Genomic DNA, 16,881 nt, shown 5'->3' with positions numbered 1-16,881 from the left:
CCTCGTCTCCTTTTTTTTTTTTTGGTAAAATGGGGGCAGAAGGCCCAGAAAGAAAAAAAGTTTTATTGCCCCCCAATAGACCTCTATTGGGGGGGGGGTAATAAATGTTTTGAATTGATGTAATCTTCTCATCTTTTTCTTTAATCAAAGTTTTATTTGTCTAATTTTAAGGAGATTAGTTCTAATTTTGGCGACCGAAAAATTTATTGTGGGGTCAATAAAAGGTCTATCGGGGGGCAATAAAAGTTTATTGGGGAGCAATAAACCTCTCAGGCCCCCTATGAGATCTCCAATACCTTTTTGGGGCCCTCCACTGAGGTTTTATAATTTTTATTGTCCCCAATAAAGGTCTATTGAGGGGCAATATACCTCTCTGGTGACCTATTAGATCTCCGACGACCTTTTTGGAGACCTTCGGATAAAGGTCTCCCATGGCTTCCCTCTTTTCCATTCTCTCTCTCTCTCTCTCTCTCTATGTAATAAAGGGGTGAGGGTAAAATAGTCTCAAAAATAAACAAAAAACAAAATAAAAAACTTTAATTGGGTATTAGGGAAAGCCTTATTAGAGTCTTTATGGGTAAGTGGGAAGAAAAATAAGTTGGTGGTGTAAGGAGGAAAAAAGTCCCTAGAATTAGGGTAAATGGTCAAAAACCCAAAATTCTATGTTTTCAAGAGAATGCAAATTTGAATTGCATGCCAAGCAAAAAAAAAAAAAAAGTACATTGAATTCACATACATGCATCTGTTTGTAATACCAGGCTTGAGCCAAGGTCAGAACAGTCATTGCATTGTTCATTTCATTTGTCAGTTTCCCGTTTCAGTTTTAGTATAGTCATAATAAATGTGCAATGATGATTTTACCCTTGCGACAAATTAAGCAATTCTTTTGGCTGCTTACTTTCGGGCTTCAGGCTCGATTCTTTAATCGCTTTTTGTTAACAACCTTTTTTTTCAATTCTCAGCTTCTTCGAATGAAATTTGACAAATCTTGGTACGAGTAACATTCGTTAATCTATTAAGCTCAACCGTAGTACCTTGATCCATCGGGTATTTAAGTTGACGCAAGAATTTATACTCTACACCGAATGGAACTACATTGGTCCAATTAAAATTAAATGGCCCAAATTGGTATTGACACCAAGCCAATTCCCGAAATTGATATCTTCATCCTTTATCGTCCTTGTCAAATCTTATTGTCAAAAAACTATCTGTGAAAATAAATAGAAATTTTCGGAACCTTACAAGTATATCCTAATTACGTAGACAAAAAATAAGTTATACTTTGTGCGCTTAAGCAAGCGATTGTTGAATGTACAAAATGTTTGTATCCAAATAAATGTAGCATGGACATAGAGATGATAAAAATAGCAGTAAACAAAATTAAACAAGCAAAAAAAAATCATGTATTGAGAGGCAAATTGGGTCGCCCTGGTCCAAAAGTCAACAAAACTACCCTATCGGCTCTTTACATCAATGTGGTGGCCGGTTGGCCCTTACAGCAAATCGTGATGATCATCAAAGGTGAACCAACAGCACTCGTTCAAATCTAATGATAGTTTGAAGAACCACCAAGAAGTTGTATGACCGTGACCGTGGACTAAGAACACAAATCTAGCAGAATTTCCCTAACATGGTAACATGGTTACACAGAGAAGAATGTGTGATGGTCTGGCACTAGTAGCTTGGTGGCACCACATTGTGACTTGAAGATGCGGGGGGCATTTCCACCTGTTGGTGATCACTGATCAGTGCCTATTTGGGCTTGATTAGGTTGGGCTTTTCTGGAATTGAAATACTGCAATTTTTTCTATCAATGGCCCAACACCTAGGGACTCTCATGACATTGACAATCGCACATGTGTCTGCATCTAGCACTAGCAGTACCGGCGCGCAACTTAACGCGCGAAAGTCGAAGCAAAAATTTGGCTCCATTAATTAACTAAGGCGGGAAGAAATTTAATAAAAAGCTTCCGATGTTTTATTTTGGTTATAAAAGGAGTCTGATATTATTTTTTCTCAAGCGAAAAAAAAATTATTTCGTTATTTTTGTGTTGGATCCAAAATTATATCTGTTTGCCGCTCTCCACCCACCAAATCACCCGCTTCTTTTATTTTCGTTCAGAAAAGAATTCCAAAAGTAAGTTTTTCTCTGTAATTAGGGTTTTTGAGCTTCGTTCGTCGTTCTTGCGTCCGGGTCAGATTGTTTCGGCTTTCAATTTGTGAATTTTGATCTGGGGCTGATTGAATCGCACTGTTTCAAATTCTAGGGTTTGGGAAATGACGTGCGAAGTGGTGGTAATCGATGGCCCAAGTGGCCAGAAAACAAAGGGTCAAGATCTAGTGAACAAGACCAAGAAGCGGAAGAGGGGTAGCAAGGGCCCAGAAGATTTAGGGGTTGAGGAGAAAGAGGCTAAGATTGGGTTGTTTCGCAAAGAGCTTGATGGGTTGTTTGGGTACTACAGGGAAGTGATGAGTGAGAGAGGGTGCTTAGATTTGAAGCAATTTGGTAACGATTTGAAATCGGTCATTGGGGCTTTGATGGAAGAGAGTGCGCTGCCATTGTCAAAGCTTGTTGACGAGGTCTTCCAGAAGCTCAAGAACGGAAATGATGCTTTCGGGGATGTGACGTTGGCCACCGTGAAGAAGATTGTGCTCTTGGTTGGCCAGAGAGAAATGTACGGCGTGCCTAATGCCGATGCCGATGTGTTGGAGGACGAATCTGAATCCTGTCTCTGGTGTTGGGAGGTGAGCTCTGGTCCCCGAATTTTATTGGATTGATTACTGGATTTTGTTCACTAGTTATGGATTTACTTATGCTTGCGCTTCATGGAACTCTTTCCTCTTATCTAAATTTTTGATAATCTCACTGTGGCTATATATATATATCTAATTTGGTATTGAGAGGGAATATCCTGTCAATCTGTCTCTGACTTTTCTTTTTGCTACTTGAACGTTTGAATTGTTTCTGGCTAAGTTAATCTATTTCTTGCTTATGTTTCTGTCCTTCATCTATTGTCTATTTTTTGTTTGTTTGTTTTGTTCGATTAGATATTGCTTCTACGGTTACTTGCTTTTTTGATTGGGCATGTTATTCTTTTGTCGTTAATCAAGCTTTTGTGCCCCAGTCTTTATCCTCTCCGTGGCTCGTTACATCATTGTTGTTCTTATCTATTGTAGACAAGGGATGTAAAGTTGATGCCAGCTTCCGTGCGTGGGGTATTGAATATTAGGCGTACCTGTCGAAGAAAGATCAATGAAAGGATTACTGCTGTTTCTGGTACAATATGCTTCCTCAAATAAATGTCTGGTTTTGGTTATCTTCTGCTCATTCCATCAATATTATCATTATTATTATTTTTCTTTTAAACATCACATTGCCGCTGATGAGCAAAACAAAAGCTTGTAAATGAACAACTATTTTTTAGCATGAGCTGAGTTTCACTCTCTGTAATCTATGGTAGGATACATAAGGTAATTTTGACAGTTGATCCAGTTGATTTGCTTGTCTGTCCTAATTAACTGTATGCTCCCCAACCAGTACTTTAGCTATTCTGAGAAGTTAGAGAATGTAACCCAAAACCAATTGGGATTGGGTGGAGAGGCCCAAGACATCATAAACGGTAATGCTAGGCTTCACATTGCCATTGTATGATACCCACACACATACCGCCTTTTCATGTGTGGTGTGAATCATGCGGATAATAAATTAAGTAATTGTAGCACGTGCGGCTTTTGCCTAACGTGGGAATGGCGTGTTGTGATACCATATAGAAGTTAGAGCATTCCACCCAAAATTAATTGGCAATGAGTTGAGAGGCCACAGAGTTTTTAAATTGTACTGCAGGATGATGAAAGTAGAAAGACAGGAAGCAACTTGTAATGTGGGTGTTCATTGATCTACTCTTGAGTGATATTATGATCAACATTTGGAAAATCTGACAATGCTTCTCTAGGAAGCAGGGCTGCAAGTTGCAGAGTGTCTTTGTCAAGTGTTTGGTTTTTTATTATATTTTATTGGGAATTGACTTGACATGGCAAGTTAAGATGGTCCTTAGGTTGGGTAAAAGATTGAAGTGTTTCCAAAGTTGCGATAAATGAATGACAGCTTAGAGTTAGAAGAGTTGATGCAGAGTTCAGATCTACTGATAGAGATTGGTCTTCATCTACTTTGATCTTTTTTATTTATTACACTGATGTGAAGTAGAGCAATCAAGCTTTTACACTTGTTGATCATGATGTGTATTCATGATCTCTGCACTGATGTAGTTTTATTTATTCATTTTAATTTGACTCTGAATTAGTCCTGGCCGTGACTCCATGCTTCACTTGAACAGCCCTGCACATCTTATTCCTGCACTTTTATCTTCATTAAGTTCAATTGGTTGATTGTGGGTTACTGGTGTTTGTGTTTATTATAGCAATGATAATGGCATTACAAAAGCCGGAGAGTGATCAAAGCTACATTCAGGAGCTGATGAAGGCATCGGAAATGATTGATAAAGCTTCCTGTGAGGCAAAGATTCGCTCATTAATGGATCGCCTATCACTGAAAAATAGTGCAGACATGTATGTATATGGGCAAGTATCCTTATTATTGTTTTAAATTTATAGATTCTTTCTACGATGTGTTTTCTCATTTTTGTTTGCTTACTGTAGGGTAAAAAAGCAAGCAAAAAGAGAGGAGAAACTGCAAATCAAACAAATGGAGCGAGATAAACGAGAGGCTGAGAAAGAGAAACAAAGATTGGAACGTGAGCGTCAAAAAGAAGAGCTGCAAAATGTAAGTTATTTGTTGACATAATCATTGCCGGGTTTCTGCTTCCTAGTTCTCTTGTTATGAACTGTCGAGATATTTCAGGAGAAGGAGCAAAAGCGGCTGCTAGAGGAGTCAGAAAAAGTTGAAAAGCGTCGGGAAAAAGAAGAATCTGAAATAAGGAAACTACGGAGGAAGCAGCAAGAAGATGCTGAAAAAGAACAACGGCGCCGGGAGAAGGAAGAAGCTAAACTGAAAGATCAACTTTCCATAAAAAAGCAAGCTTCAATCATGGATCGTTTTCTTAAAAGAACCAAACCCAGCCCTGCATGCCAGAATGACCAATTACCAACTAAAGGAACTGTATCTATTTCATCAAGTAAGAACGATGAAAATTTGTCTGAGGCAGTTACTCAGTCAATGGACCACACCCTTTCATCTAATGACAAATTTAGTGCCCAGGATATCCGCAGGTTGGCAGCATTTGTTGAAATTATAGAACCACTAATAATGTATCTTCTCTGAGAATACTGAAAGGCTTTCCACAATTTGCAGGTCGCACTTGTCTTCTTGGCGCCATTTAGGTCATTCTATTCGTTCAAACAGAAACCAAAGTTGGGGAATACGTCGGAAGCCTAAGAGTGAGCTATTTAAGGAACTCAAGCTGACAACCAGTAAAGAACTAGTTCATGGTGATGATAGCATGGAGAAACTTGTAGATAGATGGGGAGAACCTGTTGATGATGAGAGATCATGTCAAATTCTTGCTGAGGTCAAGAAATTCAAATCAAGAAAGCAGTTGTTACAATTTGATAAGAGCCATAGACCTGCATTTTATGGTATATGGTCCAAGAAAAGGTGAGCTCCTCTTTCATAAATTTTAGTCGAGTGAGACAAAGTGAGACATTGTGCACAGATTATGTGTCTGATATGTACATATTTAGAATTCAGTATTTGATCAATCTTCATTGACCACAGTGTGAATTTTCACACAGCAGTATATATTTGACAACTTTCCAGTAATTAGTTGGAAACATACCAATGTTTGCTCATATATGATAGCTAAAACCCCATAGGCCAGCACATGATCTCTTTATACATGAGTTATTCTAGGCTTGTATTGACCGTAAGTGATTGGATACCTTTAAATTTATAATTGTATGATTTTGATAGAACTTTTTGGTACAATAGTAAATGGGGAACAAGAAAGTAATGTGTTAGATTGGTTTCAATGTGTTATTTGTTATTTTGACCCTAGACGTTATTTATAGAAGTATTACAAGATGATTGTTCTGCAAATTGAATTCTCTTCTCAACTTAACTTCAATTAAGGTGTTCTGGTAGCATTCATCATAGAAAGAAAAAGCTTACCTCTAAATTAAGGCATTTCTTATACCTTTTAAAAATTAAGGCATTTTTTTTTCCTGAACAAAATTTAACAAGGTCAAGTGTCATGAAGAATTTCATTGTATTTTTGCCTTTTGATGCACCAGTGCATTTAAATCACATTATTGAAGTGTAGAAATTTTTTTCCTGGTTGCCTAACCTATAATAGTGAGTCTAGAAGGCTCTACTCTAGTGGGTTTATTATGACACTGAAGTTTTCTTTTAATTTTATTTTTCAGTCATGTTGTTCGACCGTGTCACCCTCTTAGGAAGGACCCAGACTTGGATTACGATATCGATAGTGATGAGGACTGGGAAGAGGTAATTTGTGATGCTTTTTTGTACAATGTAGTTAACAGGTAAGAAATGAGTTGCCTATAACAACTGCCTCATTGTCACAGGAGGATCCTGGTGAGAGCCTCTCTGATTGCGATAAAGACGATGAAGGAGAAAGTTTAGAAGAGGGATGTTCAAAAGCTGATGATGAAGATGAAAGTGAAGATGGTTTTTTCGTACCAGATGGCTATCTCTCAGAAAATGAGGTGAGAAATTGTGATGTTGCTTTTGATGTCTGATAATGTTCTGAATGATCATTGGATGTCCACCAAAACCTGGGTAGCATGTAAAGTAGTCGCAAGGCTTGTACACAGACATGTCATGTCATGGCATGTAAAGTATGTACCGAAACCTGATGTTTGTTTACAAATGCGTCTACCGGTGAAACCTTGCCCATTCTCTTCTTTTGCAGAAAAGAAGGGAAAAAAAAGAGAAAGGATAGTGTGGTCCATAGTCACTTCCATTTCAGTTTCATGGGTGATTTTTAATTCTGTTACATAATAAAGGATTCCAATATTCAGGACTCCCAAGTATTGAAATGCTCAAAGTGGTTTTAAATGCATTCGCCTGTTATATTATAAAGATATTCAATTTCATTTATGCACTCTTCTTCTTTTAGTCATTTTCTGGTACAGTGTTAACAGTGTAATTTATTAGGTTATTACATTCCTCAATTTCCTTCCTGCTTAGTGTTGTGTTGTCTAAGGACTGTTTCTATTATATTAAGCCACATGGAGAAGTATCTTGTCTACTTGTTCTATTTCATGCCCAACTAAAATTAATTGTTTTAGCACTCTTCCTTATGTGATGGTATTTGAGAATCAGTTCTTGCTAAATGTCATTGGTCTGAAACTTATTATTAAAATTACAGGACTTACCTTTAATAACATAAGATTCATCGACTTATTTATTGGATCTAAAGGTTTTTACAAATTGGAACCTTTGAGCTGTTTCCTTATAGAATGCCCCATGTTACTTAGACATATAGTGTATATATCTATATATATATGTCTATGCATATATCCATACACACACACACGCACCTATATTCATGAATACAAGAATAAAGAACTCTAAACTTTCTATTTGAGATACTTGCTTGTTCTATGAATGCAGGGAGTAGAAGTGGACAGGATGGAAACTGATATCACATGTGAGGAGACCAAATCACCCAGTTGTAAGCAAGATTCAGAGAGCGAGAAATTCTCTTCTTTGCTTCGGCAGCAAAAGTATTTAGGAAATTTGACAGAACGTGCTCTTCAGAAAAATCAACCTTTAATCATATCAAATTTGATGCATGAGAAGGCATCTTTGCTAATGGTTCAAGATCTTAGTGGTACTCCTAAGCTGGAACAGATGTGCTTGCAAGCTCTGAGTATGCATGTGTTTCCTGGTGACTCATTGGTGGAGATAACAGTTGATGGCATGCAAGAAGAAGACCCAGAGGTTTACCTTTTAAACGGCAAGTGCAGTATTAAATCAAGCTCTGCTGTGGCTGTTATACCGGAATTAGATCTGCCTGCAATAGTGAGTAGTGCATGCCATTCTACATTTGGACTCAGAAATCCTTCCAGAAGTTTTAGTGTATTAGATAAGTGGCTTGATTAATATGAACTAGTAGGAGTTGGGGATAGTTTAATCTTAAATTGTGCTCAACTTTGTTTTGACATTCCATAGTTGGCTACTGAAAGTGATATTGCAATTTTCAGGTGTCTGTCATTCAGTCGTGCTCCCAAAGTATCAATAAGGTGTTACAAGCTTTGCAGCAGAAGTTCCCAGCTGCTTCAAAGACTCAGTTAAGGAATAAAGTGCGAGAGATATCAGATTTTGTGGATAACCATTGGCAGGTTAGTAACTCATTTACAACTTTCATTCCCAAAAGTAGGCATTGGCATTCTTATCTGGCAATGGAATTGAATCAAACAAGGAGTACCAGGCCTAGATTGGAAGTTGCAACAAGGGTTGGTCCATGTCAGACTTTGGGTTTTAGTATTTAAGTTACCCAATATTGAACACCTGTTGAAAAAGTATAATAGACTTGGGTCTGAAGCTAAGTGGTACTCTATTATCCCTTTATGCAATAATATATTTCATTTAATGATGCAGGTCAAGAGGGAAATTCTGGACAAAGTTGGCTTGTCAATGTCTCCTGGTATGTACAACTCTGCCTTCAAATGATGACCTCTACCATTATGTATTTTGCTAATTATGCTAGTATTGGTTTTCCTGATTATCAGAAAAGAGTGCTGGGCTGCCCAAAAGTATTACTGCCTTTTTTTCAAAAAGGTGCTTGCCACCCAATGGTAAAAGCATCAACCCTAATGAAACCTCACCTCAGCAAGCTGTGAAGCCAGGTTCTGCTGTTGAAGGGCAGCAAAGTTGCACATACGGAGACTGATAGCATCTTGTTTCTGTTGTTTAGGCTTGTAGCTTTGTTAGTTCCTAGTTTTGTTGTGCTATATGTCTGTTTTAAGCCCCATATTCATGGCGTGTGTTCAATGATATTCTGATATCTCTGAATCGCATGTGTAAATTTTTTGTTTTAAATAGTAAAATATAACGAAATGGCTCTCCTTGTAGCACTGCACAATAAATTTTTAGAACTGTTGTTTTTGGTATGAGTATGGTTTTGGTGGTAAAGCTTTGACAAGTGGTTGCTTGATTTTGTTGTCCAAACTTTGTAATTCACAATGTAATTGAAGCAAAATGAAGGAAGTGAGGAACACATTTTGTACTTTCCACCTGCATTTTGTCTGAGAAAAAAAAAAAAAAAATCCAGAAGATAGCTGTCATTGGGTTGGTGTATTTGTTGGCTGCCAACCCTAGGAAAAGGATGTGTTTTTGAAAATCAAAAACTTGAAAAGGAAGCCACGGAAGCTGCAGCCTGTCTGGTAGTGGTTTGTACAATAGCCATTTGTTTTCTTTTAGTAAATATCTTTAGCTGGGGAATTCTTTACTCGCTCGCACTCAGTGACAAAAGAGCCGACTGAGTATTTACCATTCAGTATGCAGGAACCAAGTGGAATATTACCTCCCTCTTCATCTTGATGTTTTGGGTCCCACCTTCTCAATGAAAATTTAATGATTGCTTTCAGATTTTGATGGCCGTTCGTTCGTCAAGAACAACATCAGAGGTTAGAAATCTATTGACGGTCTGCTTGTCCCACCTCTCATCTCATAGTAAATGTGCAAATATTTAATGATTAAACGTTATGAGTATATGATTTTTGGGTGTTTGACTCTGTATCGTGTTGTCATGTGAAAAAACCGCTTTTTTATTCAATCAATCAAAACTAATTCCAGCTCGGTTGAATTGCTTGGTCCTACTCCTTCCTTGCTATGGTGAATCACTGGGTTTATTTATGAGACATGAGTCGTGTGTTGTTGGATAAATATGAGTTGTAGGAATACTTATTAATAAGTAGCTAGCAGGTAAAAGAATCAAAGTGGCAATGACGTAATTAATAGGAAAATGATGGTCCCTTGTGGGAAGGGAAAGGCAAGTTTACTAGTGAGCTTCCCGTTTCCCTCGCCAAACATTTCCACGTTTGGTTGCCTCTCTCTCTCTCTCTCTCCGTGTTGCTTTTTTAATCAATCTCCCACTCTAACTCAACTCCAGCTCCAGCTCCAGAGAGAGAGAGAGAGAGAGATCAAACACGTCATATACCCTCCCCCCCAAATCAAAAGATCAATATAGCAATTTATCGATCAGAGAGAGAGAGAGAGCTACCTCTGTTCCCGGAACAAACAAAGTAAACAAGAATGGCTCTCTGCAGGCTCAACACCTTCCCATCTCACACGCTCATCCCTTGTTCTTCTTCTTCTTCTTCTTCTAAGTCCCGCAATTTCAGATCTCCAAAAATCTTCATGGCCTCCACTCCTTATTCCGTCTCCAGGTGAGTTTCTTCCCTTCCTTTCCAATTGTACGTTCATTCATTACTTACTCATCGATCATCTTCAATTCATTCTGAGCTGGGTGGTGCCTTTCATTTCATGATCTTGGATGTTTGTTTTTATTTTCTGGTTTCTTTATTCATTTTTTGGCTCTGGTCTTTTCCATTAATGTCATTCATATCAAACTACGTAGTTCTGAGAAATCGAAATTAAATTACTCTTATTATTTTCTCCTGCATGCCGCCCGGGATGCTCTATGCTGCTACAATTGACCTAGTATCATTTCCGATTTCATTTTATTGTATTTTATGTGATACTGGTTGGGAGCAGCTATTTTATTTCATTGGGTTTGGAACCCTATCTGTTCAATCTTTGCTGCAGAAGCATGTACAAATTTCTAATCATGTTAAACTATATTTTCAAGAATTCTTCTTTCTATGCTAGCTGTTTGTGTTGCTAACTTGATATTCCTAGGATATTCTAAAAGGGCAATGAAAATCACGACCGAGGTTTCCTGTTTGTTTGTTTGTTTTCAATTGAAGTATGTGTGTATCATTTAATTATTTCTCACATTTGTTGAAGGGTTTAACTCTTTCTTTTGGAATAGCTCCTGTAGATTGACTAGTTTCAATTTTTAATCAATTTATTTTATAATATTCTCTGAATATACAAACATTACTGTAAAGGTTTTTTTTTTTTTTTTTTCCTTATCAAAAATGCCTTCTTTCTCTTGCTATTTTCTGATTTCTTGCTATTTGATGTTTTATATCCTCTCTAATACTTGCACAGTTGAACCTTATTTATTGTAGCCGGTTTTCCCTAATTCTGTTATGTGGTCTTGTTGGACTTTTCTTCTTTGTTTTTGTTGGAGGATAGCTTTCCAATCAAGTTCATCTACTTCTTTTTCTTTTTCTTTTCTATTTATTTTGTATCTTTGTGTTGTGCTTGTTTCTCAATTGCGATGTTGCATGCTGATTGTAGGAATTTTGATGTGCATCTCTTTCCTTCCTTCTCAGTTCATCTCAAGACTTGCAAAGTGAATTATGAATATAAAGACCCTTGTTAGAGATTTATCATATCTGACAGTCTATTCATGTTATGCTATGTTATACTAGTTTGTTTTTCCTCTGTTTCCATTTGTAAAAGTGGTTCTCTTATTGACATTTGCATTGGCTATCCATGAAATGTAAATTTTGCTCAGAAGTTTTCAATTTTGCTGACACTACAAGCAACAATAACATGTGTATTTGTATTAGACATGTGTTTGCAGAATATTTTTATGTTCAGCTTTACTTTCAAATTTTGTAGCTGCACCAATGACTTCTCTGTACTCTACATGGTCGGTGTTTGCATAATATTTTTATGTTCAGCTTTACTTTCAAATTTTGTAGCTGCACCAATGACTTCTCTGTACTCTACATGGTCGGTGTTTGCATAATATTTTTATGTTCAGCTTTACTTTCAAATTTTGTAGCTGCACCAATGACTTCTCTGTACTCTACATGGTCGGTATTTGCATAATATTTTTATGTTCAGCTTTACTTTCAAATTTTGTAGCTGCACCAATGACTTCTCTGTACTCTACATGGTCAGTAAAGTTTGGTCTTGTTTTGTCTAAGATTCTCATGCTCAAAACTTAAATATAATTCATCTTGCCTGTTTACTTTGAGACCACAAACATTAACACAAACACACTCAGACAGCCTGTATTATAAGAGGTTGCCTAGGAAAGTTTCTACGAGGAAGAGGCTGTTAATTAGGAAATTCTTTGTTGTTTGGTGAATTGGAAAACTTTTTTTGATGTTGTTAGAATTATCTCTTGAAGTATTTTTAAGAAATCTGAGATGATCATTTCTTCTGCTTGTTATAGAGAGACTGAGAAGATGAAGAAAACTCAATTCCCTCCACGCGAGTCACACATTCAAGTGACTCATTCCATGCCTCCTGAACACCTTGAGATCTTCAAGTCCTTAGAGGAGTGGGCTGATGATAACATCTTGGTGCACCTAAAGCCTGTTGAGAAATGTTGGCAAGCACAAGATTTTCTTCCTGCCCCTGAGTCGGAGGGATTCTATGAGCAAGTAAAGGAGTTGAGGGAAAGAGCAAAAGAAATTCCTGATGATTATTTTGTGGTCTTGGTTGGAGATATGGTCACAGAAGAAGCTCTTCCAACATACCAGACAATGCTTAATACTCTAGATGGAGTTCGGGATGAGACTGGTGCAAGCCTCACCTCCTGGGCAAGATGGACCAGGGCATGGACTGCTGAAGAGAATAGGCATGGAGACCTTCTAAACAAGTATCTCTATCTCTCTGGACGAGTAGACATGAAACAAATCGAGAAGACAATTCAGTATCTTATTGGATCAGGAATGGTGAGATTTTTGTTTCCTCTCATTCTCTCAGTTTTGATTATTTCTGAGCAATTATGTTGGGTTGCTTTTCTGTAGACACTTAGAAATTTTGGTATTGCGGGGAAGCTTTTGAAATTATGTTGAATCTGTATAGGATGCAACTTACTAGACTACGTGGAACGTCTTTGTTCTCTTCTATATTTTTGTTTTTTGTTTTTTCTTTTTTGTTTGTTTGTTTGTTGTTTGTCTTGTTTTGCATTGACTAGAAGACTGGAAGGGATTAAAAACCTTTTACTGGCCAATACGTATATCAGAACAGGAAATACAAGAAACAGTTATCAAGTGAAGAGCATATCATAGCCTGAAATTTCCTGTCATTTCGATCTTTTTTGGGAAGTCAATCTCAGTAACTAGGATAGTTAAACTACTTATTAGTGTACAAGTTATGTCTGATCTTCATGCCTCAGCTTGGAAATTTGAGCCAGCTATTTGTGACATCCAACCAATTACTTTATGGAGTAGCCATAGAAATACTTCCTTCATTGCTAGGTTTTACCTACTGGTCATTGTCATTCTATTTTAATAATGTCTAATCTCATGAGTTATCACTGCAGTGGTGTAGATAAACACACTGAGAGCATTCCTGAAGAATGATCCCACCTTCTCTTTAATAGATATACACCTTATCCCCTGATTCACACCCTGTTGGCATGCACCTTTTAAACAGGATTAGTATTATTGGGAAATAACATTGAGACCCAGAAGAAAGAGATTTCACGCCTCCATCAGTAACGTCGAATCAATCTACTACACTCCTTTGCAGTTATTCTAAGTGTATAGAAATAAGAACTTTTAACAATTCCCAATATTTATCTTAGAGTATAGATAGACTTTCTGGATGTGTTGTTGACAGTTCCTTATTGTTATCATTGTTACTATTATGATCATCACCATAAATTGTTGCGTAATTTTAGGATCCTAAAACGGAGAACAATCCCTACCTTGGTTTCATTTATACTTCATTTCAAGAGAGGGCTACCTTCATCTCCCATGGGAACACAGCCAGGCAAGCAAAAGAGCATGGGGACATGAAATTGGCTCAGATATGTGGCACCATTGCCTCGGATGAAAAACGTCATGAAACTGCCTATACAAAGATTGTGGAGAAGCTCTTTGAGATAGACCCAGATGGCACTGTATTGGCTTTAGCTGACATGATGAAGAAAAAAATAACAATGCCTGCCCACTTGATGTATGATGGTCAGGATTATAATCTTTTCGAGAATTTCTCAGCTGTTGCCCAGCGGCTGGAAGTTTATACGGCCAAGGATTACGCTGATATTTTGGAGTTTCTGGTTGGTAGATGGAAAGTAGAGGAGTTGACTGGTCTTTCTGGTGAGGGTCGTAGAGCACAAGATTTCGTATGTGGATTGCCACCGAGAATTAGAAGGTTGGAGGAGAGAGCTCAGGGAAGAGCCAAGAAATCATCCAGTGTTCCATTCAGCTGGCTTTTTGGTAGAGAGATAATTGTTTAAGTGCTGTGCTGCATGTGGTTCGCATACACCCGCACCATCTTCATCTTGTCTCCTGGAGTATGTGAGAAACAATTTGCCAGTGTACCACTGGGGTTGGTTTGCTCTGTGATGAGACTTCTTTTTGTAGATACACTATTTTCTTTCTATTGTACTCTGAGAGAATTATAGTTGTGCCCATATTATTATAGTTGTCTATTCAATTCAGAATGGCGAGATCAAAAGCTCTCTCGTCTTTTTTGTTTTCTAGAATAATCAAATAATGTGTGTGAATTCAATTCAGAATGGCGAGATCAAAAGTCTTTTTTGTTCTCTAGAATAATCAAATAATGTGTGCGAGTCCATTGCATTCAGAACGACATATATATATATATATAACAACTTTCCAAGAAAATAGGTCAAGCGAAACCCTAGGTTTTGAGTTTAGAGCGGCGCCGCCTTTCCAGCTGGATTCCGTCGCGGCTTAGCGACGTCGACCGTCGAGTCTTTTGTTAGAGAGTGCGATGTGGTCTGCTGGGTCGAGATTTCCTTTGCCAGATTTTGTGAGGGGTGGTGGAATCGGGTCCGGGTGCTAATTGTTCGGCGTCAGTGTGTTTGGGCGGTGCATCGGTCGGTGATCGGACTCGACTTTTGAGATTTGGTTGGCTGCGTTGTGGTACCTTGCAGTTTTGGAGGTCGGCCGCGTCGTTGGTTGCAGTGCCTTAATCAAAGGTTGAGTGATGGCGGTGATGGCAGCCTGGGGTGGACGTCCACCGTACAGCGCGACGGTGCGGCAGGCTCAAGCGGCGCGGGCTGCTGACCAGCACCGCTTTTGGGCTTGGGCTTGGGCCTCTGACTCTGGGCTTGGGCTTTCTGGGGGCATCTTTTGGGCCCTTGTGGGTTGGTTTGATTCTTCAAAGAATTAGGCCATGTTCCCGGGTGTCTTGCCACCCTCATATGTTACTTAGTGGGCTGGGCTGGCCTGACCCGAGAATGACCTACTTGGGCGGTTGGGCTTGTTTACGGTCACAAAGTGCCAGTTTAATTCAGATCATGATTCTGGTGGAATTGGTAATTATCTCGAGTTTGACTGGAGAAAGCAGCTTGGCTAATGAATTGGCTCATATTTGTTTGCTAGGAAGTGGCTCTCTGTTGGTACTGCAATTGCGCGCGCCTGGCTAATGAGGATGTTCATCAATGATTTTGCCCTAGAAGACACGGAGTTGTTCTTTGTCTATGGGTTCGCTTTCCAAAGCGGGCTCAAAATTGACTTGTCATTGTTTACATTACTTAGATAGGGGAGATATAAACAATTGACTGGTGTCATTCCATTGTTAAGGATCTGGTTTTGATTTGGCCGTTTGAATTATTAAAGCTCTGAACCCTTTTGAGCTGAACTTGCCAGCATGTAGGTAGGTTAGTGTTGAAGAAAGATGTATTTTTTAGCGTTGAAGAAAGATGTTCGGCTTAAGAGGTCAGCTGGTGTTTGTTCCACCCAGGTGAGCCGAGTTGCTCGAAAAGTATGAACCATTTAGCACAAGAGAAAGTAAGAATTTTAGATCAATTCCATACACCACCATAGGGTTTAGGGTTTAAGGTAAACAAACAAAAGGAAATTACAGACTTACAGTATGAATTCTAAGAATCTCCCCCAGGAACTCCCCAAATTCCAAGCATTGAATAAACGAATGAATTATATAATTAACCGATAGTACGTAAAATTGAAAGAACTGATATTAGACTTGGAAGGGCCATGGCCAGTCCTTCAAATCCTCCTCTTGTTGCACCTTGGAACTCCTCATAGCAGCTCTAGAATTAGCACCAAGCTGAATATGATCACCTTCAACAGAGGCATAGTACTTCAAGAAAAATGCAAGGGTCAAGACCACCCACTCCAAGCAAAAGATCAAAATACTGAGGCCACCGCCCAATTTGAGAATAACAGAGGCATCCTCTTCCCTCACGTACGACTTGAGCTCCCCAAGAAAGTCACCGGTTCTGGTGAAGATTAGCACCGATACTGAGCCTTGGAATATTGCTGTGAGTACTGTGGCCACCATGTGGGCTCCGTACCACTTTCCTGTCCCTGCTGAGGCGGCGGCGCATCCAGAGACGGCCCCGGCGATGGTGAATATGTGGAGGAGGATGACGAAGAAGCCACAGACAGAGGGGAGGAGGCGCAGAGAGAGGGTGAGGAAGATGCAACTGGAGGCTGCACCCAAGAGTATGTAGTTGCACAAAAGGAACACCTTGTGGGTGTGGTAGTGGGATGGAGACACTGATGGGTTCGTGTTCGAGTTCATCCCTATACCCATGCTGGCTGCTAGTAGTAATTGGAATTTGGAAGAATATGTGCTGCTGGCTGGGCTTTCAAATTGGCAGGTTGGTGTTGATTGAATGAATCTGTAGGTAGCCAGTGGCCAGCAGGGAGGATTATATACAAGGAATGCCCAACGGTCATCTTTGCTAGCTGTGTCCCTCGGTAATATGACCGTTGGAGTATAAATTAATTAATTTCGGAATTGGCATTGGCATTGGGCCCCCACCCCACCATGGCTAGCTGTTATTTTGAAACGGCTACTTTCGGTTTCGTTTTTGTGTCGGTTATCTTTATCTACACACGCCTTATCATCCACCCCGGCCCCCA

General features: G+C 38.9%; 3 protein-coding genes across 4 annotated transcripts; 2 read left to right on the top strand and 1 right to left on the bottom strand.

The window, feature by feature from the left end:
* Positions 1 to 1,933: 1,933 nt before the first annotated feature.
* LOC133721692 (chromatin assembly factor 1 subunit FAS1) lies at positions 1,934 to 9,115 on the top strand. Of its 2 annotated transcripts, XM_062148373.1 has the most exons (13): positions 1,934 to 2,137; positions 2,268 to 2,745; positions 3,178 to 3,277; positions 4,419 to 4,566; positions 4,657 to 4,780; positions 4,859 to 5,226; positions 5,309 to 5,611; positions 6,379 to 6,460; positions 6,541 to 6,681; positions 7,592 to 8,002; positions 8,185 to 8,322; positions 8,582 to 8,627; positions 8,713 to 9,115. In XM_062148373.1, the coding sequence occupies exons 1-13, from the start codon at positions 1,974 to 1,976 to the stop codon at positions 8,871 to 8,873; spliced, it is 2,664 nt and encodes an 887-aa protein (XP_062004357.1). In that variant the 5' UTR covers positions 1,934 to 1,973; the 3' UTR covers positions 8,874 to 9,115. The 2 variants fall into 2 exon arrangements, with proteins under 2 accessions (XP_062004357.1, XP_062004358.1); XM_062148374.1 differs by having other exon boundaries at positions 1,934 to 2,745.
* A 900-nt stretch (positions 9,116 to 10,015) lies between these two features.
* LOC133721693 (stearoyl-[acyl-carrier-protein] 9-desaturase, chloroplastic-like) lies at positions 10,016 to 14,518 on the top strand. Its single transcript, XM_062148375.1, has 3 exons — positions 10,016 to 10,371; positions 12,240 to 12,744; positions 13,698 to 14,518. The coding sequence occupies exons 1-3, from the start codon at positions 10,238 to 10,240 to the stop codon at positions 14,256 to 14,258; spliced, it is 1,200 nt and encodes a 399-aa protein (XP_062004359.1). The 5' UTR covers positions 10,016 to 10,237; the 3' UTR covers positions 14,259 to 14,518.
* A 1,261-nt stretch (positions 14,519 to 15,779) lies between these two features.
* LOC133721691 (uncharacterized) lies at positions 15,780 to 16,638 on the bottom strand. The gene has a single exon (XM_062148372.1). The coding sequence runs from the start codon at positions 16,547 to 16,549 to the stop codon at positions 15,971 to 15,973; it is 579 nt and encodes a 192-aa protein (XP_062004356.1). The 5' UTR covers positions 16,550 to 16,638; the 3' UTR covers positions 15,780 to 15,970.
* Between the last annotated feature and the right edge of the window lie 243 nt (positions 16,639 to 16,881).

The sequence above is a fragment of the Rosa rugosa genome, chromosome 7 (genome assembly GCF_958449725.1).
Source record: "Rosa rugosa chromosome 7, drRosRugo1.1, whole genome shotgun sequence".
Taxonomy (NCBI): domain Eukaryota; kingdom Viridiplantae; phylum Streptophyta; class Magnoliopsida; order Rosales; family Rosaceae; genus Rosa; species Rosa rugosa.
The sequence above is the reverse complement of the archived record's forward strand: the minus strand, read 5'-3'. Positions and strand labels throughout refer to the sequence as shown.

What these genes read in the sequence shown, in the direction of transcription:
- LOC133721692 (XM_062148373.1), top strand. Translation starts at nt 1,974, where the DNA reads ATGTTTTATTTTGGTTATAAAAGGAGTCTGATATTATTTTTTCTCAAG. An exon ending in AAGGATTACTGCTGTTTCTG is followed by an intron (nt 3,278 to 4,418) that starts GTACAATATGCT and finishes TGTTTATTATAG; the next exon opens with CAATGATAATGGCATTACAA. An exon ending in GTGATGAGGACTGGGAAGAG is followed by an intron (nt 6,461 to 6,540) that starts GTAATTTGTGAT and finishes TCATTGTCACAG; the next exon opens with GAGGATCCTGGTGAGAGCCT.
- LOC133721693 (XM_062148375.1), top strand. Translation starts at nt 10,238, where the DNA reads ATGGCTCTCTGCAGGCTCAACACCTTCCCATCTCACACGCTCATCCCT. An exon ending in ACTCCTTATTCCGTCTCCAG is followed by an intron (nt 10,372 to 12,239) that starts GTGAGTTTCTTC and finishes TGCTTGTTATAG; the next exon opens with AGAGACTGAGAAGATGAAGA. An exon ending in ATCTTATTGGATCAGGAATG is followed by an intron (nt 12,745 to 13,697) that starts GTGAGATTTTTG and finishes GCGTAATTTTAG; the next exon opens with GATCCTAAAACGGAGAACAA.
- LOC133721691 (XM_062148372.1), bottom strand. Translation starts at nt 16,549, where the DNA reads ATGGGTATAGGGATGAACTCGAACACGAACCCATCAGTGTCTCCATCC.